Source organism: Mauremys reevesii, linkage group 1, assembly GCF_016161935.1.
Source record: "Mauremys reevesii isolate NIE-2019 linkage group 1, ASM1616193v1, whole genome shotgun sequence".
In the NCBI taxonomy this organism is placed as follows: Eukaryota; Metazoa; Chordata; order Testudines; family Geoemydidae; genus Mauremys; species Mauremys reevesii.
The window spans coordinates 86718477-86731372 of NC_052623.1; the positions used below are offsets into that span (position 1 = coordinate 86718477).

General features: G+C 35.6%; 1 protein-coding gene across 6 annotated transcripts in view; it reads left to right on the top strand.

Annotated features, from left to right (window-relative positions):
* The window catches only part of NDFIP2 (Nedd4 family interacting protein 2), a 69877-nt gene extending 57523 nt beyond the window's left edge, over positions 1-12354 (top strand). For 5 of the 6 annotated variants that reach the window (XM_039510753.1, XM_039510796.1, XM_039510779.1 and 2 more), the window contains 3 exons: positions 3294-3360; positions 8685-8790; positions 10769-12354. In XM_039510753.1, the coding sequence (XP_039366687.1) occupies positions 3294-3360; positions 8685-8788 (171 nt within the window). In that variant the 3' untranslated portion in view covers positions 8789-8790; positions 10769-12354. Of the gene's footprint in view, positions 1-3293; positions 3361-8684; positions 8791-9644; positions 9938-10768 lie in introns of those variants that run through there. The other variant, XM_039510761.1, reaches the window with a different exon arrangement.
* Positions 12355-12896: the final 542 nt, after the last annotated feature.

Sequence of the window (12896 nt, forward strand, 5' to 3'; positions counted from 1 at the left end):
GGTGTCTAGTTTCTTTAAATACAGTTTAAACTGATGTATTGACTTTTATTACATGTTCTAATATTTTAAGTTAATGCAATAAATATTTACTAATGTGGAAATTGCAACATTTTGTCAGTGAACTGGATTGTTTTAATTCTCTTAACAGCTTTTACTGTCTTCTAATATGTAGATTCTTGAATGTTGTTACTTTTTATCTGCTGTAATAGTTTTACCTTGTTACGTGCCTATTTCTGTCAAAAAGGATTCAACTGTGAAAGATTATTTGATTTTTTTTGTGTAAAGGTGCATAATAAGTTTAGGTTCTTATCTGCCATCAAATCTATCTGTACAAGAGCCTATGTAGAATATAATAGAGGACTTTTTAAAATGGTTCAGGGCCTCCTTTGATCTTTTGGGAGGTGAAGGCATCTTAAGGCTCTGTCCCCTTTCTGAATAGCTCCAATGCCGTTTTCTGTGACATTCCCCAAATCTGTCAACACAGTGACTCCACTGGCAGACCTTTGTTTTCCCACTAGGATACTTGCTTATATGTCTGTCTTTTTAGATTTCCCCCATTGATTATTTATATTAGAAGAGAATAGACTAAGAGGAGACAATATGGTAAAGTATATAAAATAATGAATAATAAAGAGGAGGTAATACAAGACCAAGGAGGCATTAAATGAAACTGAAAAGTGAAAAATTTAAAATTAAACGAACACTTTAAAAAAATAAATAAAAAAAAAAACTATGGAACTCATTACCATGCTGTTGAAGCCAATAATTTGTCAAGATTCAAAAAAGATTTGGATGTTTTATATGGATAACAAGAATAGCTAGAATGATACTGGAATACTGTATCCAGTTCTGTTAACTTTTTTAAAAAGGATTTTGAAAAATTCAAGTGTGTGCAAAAAAGAGCTGCAAAAAATGATTTATGGACTGGAGAAAATGCCTTACCATGAGAGACTTAGAGCTCAATCTCTTTAGTTTATCAAAAAGAAGATTGAGAGGTACCTTGATTAGTGTATAAATATCTTCATGGGGAGAAAATGACACCTATGAAAGGTCTTTCTAATGTTATGCCTTTTCCCACTACAAGAAGCTGGAAGCTGAAGCCAGACAAATTTAAAATAGGAAAAAAGGCACGTTTTTAACAGTGAGGATTATTCACCACTGGAGCAAACTACCAAAGGAAATGAGAGATTCTCCTTCTCTTGATGTCTTCTCTGGATGCCGTTCTGGGGGATGCGCTTTAGCACAGCACAAGTTACCAGGCTTGATGCGGGGTTAACTGGGAGCAATTTAACATTTTGTGATGTGCAGGGCAGACTAGATGACCTAATAGTCAATTCTGGGCTTAAACTCTATGAATCTGTGAAACTGCAGCACCTCTTTAGAGGCACAGCACAGAACTTTCAGCCCAATCCAAGGAAGGTGGAGGCTAAGGCATTAAGCCATCTTTTGTGCCCTCCCAGTTCTGGGCTGTTCCAGGGGCTGCAGCAGCTATTGATGTAATTCAGCCCTGGAGGGTTGTCTAATTTATGACAACCTTATTTGGCTGCCTTGAATGCAGCATCATTGCCAAGAATCTCTGTAGCACTATATGCTGTGGCCTCTCCCTAATATGTCCTACCCCTCCCAGCCATGCCTCCTCTCCAGTACTTCTGAGCGGCTTCTGAGAAAGACAGCCTATAGCTGTTCCCTCACTTTCTGTGCCAGGGGAATTTTCTCTTTGCTGATTCGGGACTTTGAGTCCTTTTACGCTGCTTTGGTCCTTTTTACCTAGTGTACAAAGGCCAGGATGGTGTGTGTGTGTGTGTGTGTGTGTGTGTGTTTCAGAATCTCACCCTTGTTAGAAATTAGGAGGATCTCCTGAGACTATTCAAAATAAGCCTACTATTGGGTTTCTTGCATATGAATGGTCTGTTTACTTGGTCCTGCCTCAGTGCAGAGGGTTGGATTTGTGACCTCCTAAGGTCCCTTCCAACCTGCATTTGTATGATTCTGTGTGTCTGAAGCAACTGATGCTAACCATCTAGGAATCCATGAGATATGGATTTGAGACACTTCTATAACGGTTTCAGTTATCAACGCCCAATTCCAACACTGACTCTGACTCTTCTCTTGATTTTTTTTTTTAATGTTTTTTTCTTGGAGTGAGTGAATGCTGTTAGAAACAGAAACCTTTTGTAATTAACTTTAAAGAATGAAAATTATTTTTACTCTGAAAAAAATATTAATGAAAATCATAAACTAAATCCTCACTCGTCTAAATCTATAGAAGAACTCCATTGATTTACTTCAAGTGAGGATCTGAGCACATATCTTCATTTTAGTATAAGTGATGTCTGGACTTAAACATTAATTAGCTATTTTACAAAATGTGCTGGAAATGTCTATATAGGCAAACTCTTGATGCATATTGTCACAACATGCTGAGTAGTGGTAGGACAGGAAATGTACAGAAAATTATTGAACTACAACTAAACAAATTATTTTTGTTCGTTTTTAATAGTTTTTAGAGAAGAGTTAGAGTTGGAAGTAGGAGTAGCGAGAGATCTGAAGTAAGCTCTGGAGGCATTTGATGAGCCTTTTTTATCAGTGAAGCATGCAGTCTGGTAAAGGAAAAGATACCGGTCTCCAATACCATCACACCCTGCCCTCCAGCTGCCTGTTCATATTCCCACATCACAGAGAGGACAAGACTGTCTACCATAGTCACTAACAGGAACAGTTGAAATGCCACTTCAAGGTTCATTTAGCTGTGTTCAGTTCACTGCTGGGAACTGAATGGTGGAGCATCTAGTTTGAAAATGAAAAGACTTTTTAATGAGTTGGGGGTCTTTATGGGACTGGTATTCTTGGCAGCGATTAACAGTAGGGGTTGTACAGAAGGTCAAAAGCTCTTCTTTTGAAGGGTCAGCAGAACATCCCTGTCTGATAAGATTAAACTAATGTGGCTTTTAGTGTTAATATCTAAAGCAGCAGGCTGCTGTAGTGTGTTTGGGATGGCAGACACTGAAAGAGCTGACAGTAATTCATTATAATAGAAAATGTCAGATGATTCAAATGGGTAATAAGATATTTTTTTCACGAGAGCTTGAAAATCCTTTGGTTGAAAAACACAACACTGAAGCGATTTGTATATTTTACAGCTTCTCAAAATACTCGTTTGCTTTTCTACTCAAATGCATTTTTTTATATTTAAATGTGCTAGTTCACTGTTTTTTCTTTTGTCCTAGATGCATTTAAAATATTAAATGTAATTTATATTGTGTATTACTGTGGTTAATCCTTGTCTGTTTTAGTTCTCAGACTACTTTACTGGATATTTCAATGGACAGTACTGGCTTTGGTGGATATTTCTTGTACTTGGTAAGTTTTTTTTTATAATTCAAAAATCTTATTTTGATGGAGAATTTCTTAAAGATGAGTTGGGTATATGTTTAAAAAATCAAAACATTACAGTAAATACTAGAAAGCTGTGTGTTTTTTTCTCCATCTATTAAAAATCGTCTTTTGTACTTTTTTCCCATTGGTGAAAGCAAAGTCTTTGTTGCCGTCCTATTCCTGTGTGAATTTCTGATTGCTCTATTGATCTTCAGTTCAGAGTTCTATGCTGGAAATATTATAATTATGCAGATGCCTGTGATTTGTAACTTGTGTTTTAAAACAAAAATAAACAAACATGGCTGATAAGAGTATAGAGTTACAGTTAAAACTATAAACTTAAATTAGACATGGTAGCTATAGGCGTTAATTTTCAATATCTACATGTGTAACTTGTACATATTCAGTCATTAAAGTTCTCAGAAGATTTTAAGGGATATGACAGATACTACCGTCCAAAATCACTCTGAGTCATTAAAGTATCCTTTTTTTTGCCTTTGAAATACATATTACATTAATCATTACTCAGTCAGGCAAGGGGGAAGGCGTCATGCTTCTTCTTCACAGTACTTTTGTTCAGTCTGTTCTTGAGCATGAAGCTAAACAGACTTTTGAGAAGTTTTCATAGATTTCTAATTTTTGCTCCTTTGTCTCTGCTTTAGTTAAATAATTATGCTGTATAAACTTACTACCATTGTAGCTTTTTCCTTATGTGAGAGTTCAGTCTATACCATTAATTTATTTTAATTCCTGCCATTTTCTAACTGGAGAAATGCATTAAAATGTGATGTTGCTGAATCAGTAGGTGGCACTCTTTCCTCTGAGATGTAAGGGACCCAGCAACAGTATGTTAGGGGCCTTACGCTGTTGGGCGAGATGTAGAACCCAGATATTGACTGTTTATGATCATTAAAGATCCTTGGAACACTCTAGCAACTTAACATTTCCCCTTTCACTTTGTTAGCTGTGAGGGGTATTCTTCACTTTTTATCCTCAACTTGCTTTTGTTCTGTTGCGGTGTGCTGTTGGGGCCAGAAATCAATGGGAATTGCAATTGCTGAAAATCTCTTAGCAACAGGTCTTTAAATAGCTTTAATGTTTTATGCCAGAGGTGACTGCATTTCAGCAGTGGATGAAATGATTCCTTGCATACATATAAAATAATTTTAGGTCAAAATTTTTAAAGGTGGGTTCCTAAAGTAAGGACTTTTAACTCATCTTTTCCACCTATATAAGAGGAGGGTGCTTTTCAGAGGTTCTGTGCACCTGCAACTCCCATTAATTTCAGTAACATCTTGTGGGTACTCAGGACCTCCACACACACACACAAAAAAATCAGGCCACTTTTGTTTAGATGCCAGATACAAATTAAGAAGCTTAACTACAGTTTCAAGTTTGAAAATGTTGACCTTAATTTATAATAATTTTTGGAATCCTTTTGGGATGAAAGGCACTACCTGGCATTTAGATGTATTGAATAATTAGAATTCACACTTTCTAAAGATAGCTATGTCAGTCCAAACATTAATTTTTGTGAATATTTTAAAATTACAGTCTTTTAATACCTTGGGCTATGTATTACATTGACTGCATTCTGACCCTGTAATTTTTGTCAAGTAGAGATTCTTAACAGAACATGGAAAAGAATACTGTGAGCTTGAAGGGACATAGACATTTTTATTTTTATTTTTACTTTATTTATTACTACTTTAAAAAAAACAAAACTTTCTGGTTGGAACACCATTTAAAGGACATGATCTGTCCTTTTTCTTTTAAAATCCTTTAAAAAAAGGAAAAACAACTGAAAGTTTTTCTGCTGTCCTGCTTATATTCAGAAGGATCTTTTGGACAATACTTTGAGTAGCACCATCAAACATGCTCAGGCTCATTCATCTCCCTTCTCTTTTTTTCATGGTTTAGACGCCTGCTCCATGCATACTTCTCTTTTTTTAGGGTCTGGAGAGAGGGGTGTACTACCCACAAAAGAGTCAGACTGGCTGCTCACGAAGTACTGTCAAATGCACAAAGTAAACACACTGGGAAAAAAAGAATACTAATTTTTTTTAAAGAATTGCTTTGTTTCACTTCAAACCACTTCTCCCCCCCTCCCCCAAATATTCACTGCTGGCTACGTTTCCCAATTGGGAGAAATACAGAACGTTGATTGAGCTTGGATCTGCTGCTCAATATACATGCTGTGCAAAAAAAAAAAAGCTTTCAGTTGTGGCTCCTTGAAAGCCACCTGCCCTCCCTTCCTGTTCTTGCACAACCCCCACAGCTGGACATGGAAGCAGTTTGTGTTCATGGTTGCAGGTTCATGCAGTAGAATGCCAGTCTAAACTTCACTTCTCTGTTCCCACAGCATTCAACTTAGTCACAAAAACATATGACCTGATCTTAGGTAGAGCTGGGTGAAATGTTTTGGCTAAAACTTTTTTTCACCGAAAAATGCAGAATCATATCAACCGAAATATTTCAAGAATTCATGTTGATTTTGGTGAATTGTTTCAGTTGAAAAAAATTAAATGTTCATTGGACCAGAAAGAGTAAGTGAGAATGATTGTTTTTAGTTCAGTTAACAAGGTACACGCTTTAGGGATTGGTGGGGAGACACCTAGGTTCCAATCCCTGCTCGAGTGAATACTTAGTTTATACAAAGCAGAACAGCTGCAATGGGAGAGAGAGACACCACCACAGAATAGTCTGGTGGTTAGGGCACTCACCCGGGAGGTGGGAGACTTGGGTTCAAATCCGTGCTCTAGAATGGGAATTTGAATCTGGATCTTCCACATCCCAGGTGGGTGCCCTGATCACTGGGTTATTAGGCATGTGGAGGGCATCCCTACCTACTCAGTCTTGTAAATGTTCCCTTGTGAATTTAGCCCTTTGTTTCCAAATTTCCTTTTTGTTTTAAAGGGTTAAAAATGCCCAGAAATGAAACATTTAATTTCAGGTCAAACAAATGTTTAATTTGACCCTAAACTTTTTTTCTATTTGCTGAACACTCAGGAAAACTTTGGATTTGGGTTGTTCTGAAATTAATTTTTTCCAGAGGTTTTTGGAACTGCCAATGAACCAAAAAACAAGTTATTCACATAACTCTACTCTCAAAGTCAACAATCTGCAAAACTTTCCCTGGCCCCTAGCACCATTTGGTGGTGGCTGGGTAAATGAGTTTACTTTTTTTAGTAGGGTGATTTCTACACAACAAAAAGCAAGAGTTGATTGGTTTGGCAGGGCGGGGGGGGGGACACAGGAAAGAAATCAGTGAGAAGGAAACAGAAGTCCTAGGCATGGATAGTGGGGGAGGGGGGAATGAACAAAAGCAGGGCAATTACAGTAACTGCTTTGGGACATAGCCTGTTGGTATACAGAGGAGGGGAGAAAGTGTGCCATTCCCAGAGCAAGAAGTGGTTTTGACTAACACAAAAGTTTGGGATCCATTGGTATATAAACTTCAAGACAAATGTAAAATATTCAGTCCTCAGATGAGCATACAGCTCTAATTATGGTCTGGTCTATACTACAGAGTTAGGGTTGACCTAAGGCAGCTTATGTCAACCTAACTTTGTAAGCATCTACTACACTAAATGTAGCTCCGACCAATGTAACTCTCCCACAACACCAACGTAATAACTCCACCTCTGCAAGAGACATAGCGCTTAAGTTGATGTAGTTTGTGTCGACACAGTGTTAGTGTAGACACCGTGTTGCTTACATCGACTGATGCCTTTCAGAAACACTCCCACAATGCCCAACACTAGCAGTTAAATTGGTACAAACATTCCTGGTGAGAATGTGCACCACTAACACAAGGCATAGTGTGGATGTGTAAAATAGATTGGATTACCTTGCTGGCTGTATGTCGACGTAACTTAGGTTGACTTAATTTTATAGTGTAGACTTGCTCTATATAAGCTTAGCTGTACTAGTGAGAAATGTACACATGGGCTGGTAAAATTAATTTTTCAGTATTCTAAAAGAAGCTTGCTAGCCCTAAAGGGGCACCGTCAACTTGAACATAGGAGTTGCTGTGCTAGATCAGACCCAGAATCCATCTAGTCCATTGGCCAGAAAGTGCAAAAACAAACAAACAAACAAAAAAAACCCTCACAATCGGCAGATGTAGTATTAGTGTCCTCTTAATGCCTAAAAGTTAGAGACTGCTTTAAAACCAGAATCATGAAGTGTGATGTACCTTCTACAGCTATTTTTTTCAGTATTTACTGTAATAATAATAAATAATACCACCTAGCTCTTAAATAGCCCCTTTCATCAGTAGATTTCAAAATGTTTTACTTATCTCCTTTATCCACATCTTATAGATGGGGAAATTGAAGCACAGGGCGGTAAAGTGAGTTGCCCAAGGTCACCCAGCAGGGCAGTAGCAGAGCTGGGAATAGAACCAAGGTTTCCTGAGTCCCAGTATAGTTTATCCCCTAGGCCATACTACCTGCCTTATACTCCTTGATAGTCTTTTTAGTCAAAAAATGTCCAGTCTATCATTGAATTGCTAAATTGTCATCAACATCATATGAAAGTGAGTTCATCTAATTATGCATTGAAACTTGAAAAATAACTTTCACCTGACCAGTTTGTACCTACTGTTATAAGTAACTCCCTCATCTTTCAGCTCTAATAATTTAGAGAAAGTGTGGTGTTAATTTCTAAATGACTTGCACCGAAAAATCATGTGTTTACAACTAATGCTCAACAAATCTTGTGTTAATCAGTCAACACTCTGCCTCTTCTTTTAGCCAGCCAAAAAACTTCACCCGTCCAAACATCAAGCAGTCAGCTACTGCCATTTAGTATCTTCCTGCTAGAGCATTTTATTTATTTATTTGGCTGGAAGTACATTTACTCTCCTACATCATCTATATATTTCTGGTTATGTTTTAGAATTCAGATGCTCTTCTGATACAGCAGCAGTTTTATTGTTCTGAGTTAAAAGCTATATTTAAAAAAAAAAAGGAAGACACATAGAGCAATGCTGTAAAATTGTATTGCAAACATTCTTTGTGTACGTGAAAAAAATTGTTTTGTATGTTGATACTTTACATGGTTAGTAATCTAAAACCCTGAAATACATTTTAAATTCTTTCCTGATGTTAGAACTATCATATTTATATAATCTGTATATCTAGATATAATGGGCTGAGACACTACTTTTGAGACTCTCAGCTCATGAGTTGATTTGTGGAAGATCAGGGTTATACAAATAATACTGACTTCTTACATTATTTTAATGCAGCTAATAATCTAAGTACATTAGCACTTCTCATGATGTGTATTTTAAATGTTTTCAGGTCTCCTCCTGTTCTTCCGAGGGTTTGTCAATTACCTTAAAGTCAGAAACATGTCTGAAAGCATGGCAGCCGCTCATAGAACAAGATTTTTCTTCTTGTATTAGAGGTAAGCATTTTTGTAAATATTTAATATTAAAACTTGTGTCTCTAGAGCAGTGGTTCTCAACCTGCGGCCCAATCAGCACACAGCTGCAGCCCACATGACATCCCTGGGGCCATACAGGTAGTATTGCATGTGGCCCACAATGATAAATAGGTTGAGAACCAATGCTCTAGAGATAAATGCTGAGCACAAAGAAGCTGAAATCAAGATTTATTTCAAGGAACATTAAATCTTGGTCAGCAAAAAAAGAATTGTGCCATGCCTTCTGAAAGTACTTCAGAAGTATGATGCTTTTTATAACTCTACATTTTGAAAGTCAAACTATTGTTTTCTTTTGAAACTAGGATTCTAAAACTAAAACAAACTTAGAAATTAAAGTGAAAATTGTTCATCTTGCATAATCAATCTACAGCTAATCAGGATAGAGGCATTAGCAAATGTGAACTGATTTGGCTCATCAGTCAGATCAATGCTTCCTTACTGGCGATCTCAATATTAAATTTGATTGACATGATTGACTCTGTACATGACTGTTTTAAGCCAGTTGTGAGCCATGATTTTTATTATGTATCTCACAGTGTACTCTGTATAACCTTAAGTTAGCTGACTAATCAGTTTGACACATGCCCACTTTTATGCTCCTGGAGACTTTTTATCCATTAGGTAGATCTTTTACAGGGAGACACCTTTGCCTTTAGCATTACTAAATACTATCTTCATGTCCATAAGTAACTATTGTAGCATTTTCCTTATTTCATGAACAACTTGAAATGTTTGGTATTGGTTTTTAATTTGATTTCATTTAGAAATTATATTTAACTTAATAAAGATTATTTTTCTTAACTTTTTTTTTCAAGATTGGCCGCAGGATCAGTATGAAGTAACCAGCAACACAGTATTGGAAGTCTGGGGGAATAAAAACTGAGACATTTAGTCTAGAAATGTTGGGTCTTTTATTTAAGATGGTGACATCCACTTAGACACCTACAGATAAAATATGGGAAATAATTACTTGTGCTGTGCTTTACAGATCTTGATCAAGAAATAAATCTAAGTGCGCGAAATTGCAATGTACTGTGTTTTTACTTTGTGCCATTTTGTCAAAACTATGCAGTAAGGTAAACTCTTAATAATAAAGAAATATATGGCATTTAAAGATCAGCCTGAGTTAGTGGTGTCCACACTGCAGTATTTTATTCTTTTCATAGCAATAACATCTCTTTCATTTTCTGAGCAGTACAGTGGCCTCTACATAGTAAGGAAAAGTTTAGTAAACACTGCATGAAAACCTCTAGTATCTATTTCCTAAATAATTAAGTTATGGTGATGAATAAAATATATGTGCAGGCATAAAACTTTTAAAACTCAGGAGTACTAAAAATTAACTGCATACATTGTATCTGAACACAGTGGCTTTGAGGAAGAACTAGGAGAAACTGTGATGGTTTGGTGATGGATTGAAATCTGGTATAGGATGGAAGACGGGATTTATGCAGCATCCGCTGACGTCAACTCATTGACTTCAGTGGCTGCTCGGTTGGTCCCCAGACTTCTGACCTCATCACAGTGACGACTGTGGGGGGAAAAAAAGCTCTTCAAGAGCTGGAGAGAGTTTATATTTGTTCAAATGTTTTAAGTATTAAATTGAAATAATACATTCAAAGCAAATGCCAACAAGCATAAATGAATAAATTTTATTAATTTAATACAAGGAATAATTGTCCTGGACAGAAAGTTACTTACCTGTCAATGTTAACAACTCTAAAATATCATGATACACACATCTTTCAAGAGAAAAACTATAGAATATTTTTGAAAGTTAAGGGTTGGTTTTTTTTAATCCTGTCACTTACTCTCCAAATCAGGATAACAGAAGAAACTGCTCCCCTCACCCCCTGCTGTAAATCTTAACTCAATTATCAGTGTTGCTTACAGGTAATCAGTCTGATGAACTGAAGTATGATTCTTTCTTTATCTCCAGACTGCATCAACCAGACATTCCTTTCCTTTACCAATGTGAAATTTCCAGATGATCGGTAACCTTCTATCTTATTAACTTGGAGGACTACTAAAAACAGAAGACAAATTTGTGAAGAAAAGATACAGCTTCTAAAATGAATGACAGGGTGGTTTTTGCTTAAGTGCCAGTTCTGTTCATTCTAGTAAATATTTATATTAAGTATTGCCTTTGTTTTTGCACATTTGAATATGTGCTAACTAAAGGATAGGATTGAAATGAGAACAAACCATACATACAGTCTAATTATAGAGCTTAAGTACAGTCAGACTTGGTTAATCTGTGTTTGTTGTTTGTGAAAGATTTAAGTGACGGGTTGTCTCATAGCATGTATGTACCATTGTCTTGTTGACCTGAAGTTAAATTGAAAGTAAAAATGGGATACAGTAAATGATTCAGATTAACCAGGTCAGACTTATAGGTTTTTTTATATATATATATAATTTAGGTTCATCTAATGATTGTGCAACATGCAACCTTTTTGTTATAAAGTTTACTAAAACTTGCAGCTTCTGATTATTATAAACCTCTATTGATCGGCTTTTATCAAACTCTGACCAAAATATCAATTGATTTAAAAATGAAATACCCCTTCTAGCTCTTATGTAAATAACTATGCATAGATTACTGTTTAGATTGCTTCTTAGGAATTATGTCAAAATATATTTGTAACCACAGTATTTTGTCATTCACTGTAAATTTTGTTTAATCTTAATATGGACAGTATATATACACACGCTATTTTTTTGCTAATTTGGATGTTAAAGTATAATTTTTTATTTTGGGTAATTCTAAAAGAGGGCAAAAGCTTTAAATGTCCATCTGAACAATTTAGTTTTCTCACAGTATGATTTGAATAACTAATTTGGGCCTGATCCTGAAAACCCTTACTCGTATGGAAAGTCCCATTAAAAGGGACAGCGCTACTTTCACAAGAAAGTATTGGGACATCAGGCCTGATTCTGTAATTGGATCCATGTAGTTGGGCCTCTGCTTCTGCATAGGTGCAATTGCAGATTAGTTCCTTGGTTTGTAACATTGATCATCTTACTTAAGAAGATTTGTGTTTATATAAACACAATCTGTTTTATTTAAATTTCTCAAAAGGGCTTTTATAGTTGTCTTACCATGCTTGTTTAGAATAAATACTCCAATGTTACATAAGAATGAAGCTGATGAGTAAATTTTTATTGTCACTTTGGAAATAACATTTTTTTTCTTCATGGGTGTTTTTATTTGTTAAGGCTGTACTAGCAAAAATAGGAACAATGGGCTCTTGACAGTATTTACTTAAAAGTAGTGGTATTACTCTAAAATATATCATCTCTAGAAGGGTGCATTCTCCTGTTCATACACATACATAACTACCACTAATGTCTGTGAGACTTATGATTCTGACGCAATGGGAGAATAGACCTCTTAATTCTTTACTACAACTGGAATCTCCGTTACAACCAGTAATCAATACATTTTGCTTCTTTGAAAAACATTTTATTTCTTTTTTGTATTGGAGCTTTGCTTTAATGCTAACATTAAAAGAATGAGATTTATGTTGTCTTAAGTTAGTGCTATATTCAATTTTGTATCTATACTGAATGTTTTAAAAAATGCATATGTAAACTGGTCACATTGCTCATTATTCTTAATCTTTCAAAACTACATAAAAGGTAAATGATCATGGACTAACACTTCAGGGGAAAACTCTTCTTTCCAGCCTTTCCTGAAAAAAATAAAATAAAATTCATTATGTTTAATAGCTGATTTGCATTTCCCTTTGAATTTCATCTGTATTTTTTTGCATTCATTGTCCTTATGAGAGAGAGCAAATCAAACATTACGTTTTGTTTTGCTAATTATGATGTTTGCTTTTGGATTTTGCACCTTACATTAGAGAATTACACATTTGTAGTATTCACGCATGTCATTTAGCATGTAATTACAAGTAAATTTCTGGCTAAATGAGTACAAATCCCAGCCTTCTATACTTATTCTCCCCTTCATTCCATGCTTTATTACTTAAAACTACTATATTGACATTTCTTTTCACTACTTAGTACAAACATGAAAAGCACGTAATGCTGATTTCCGTTTT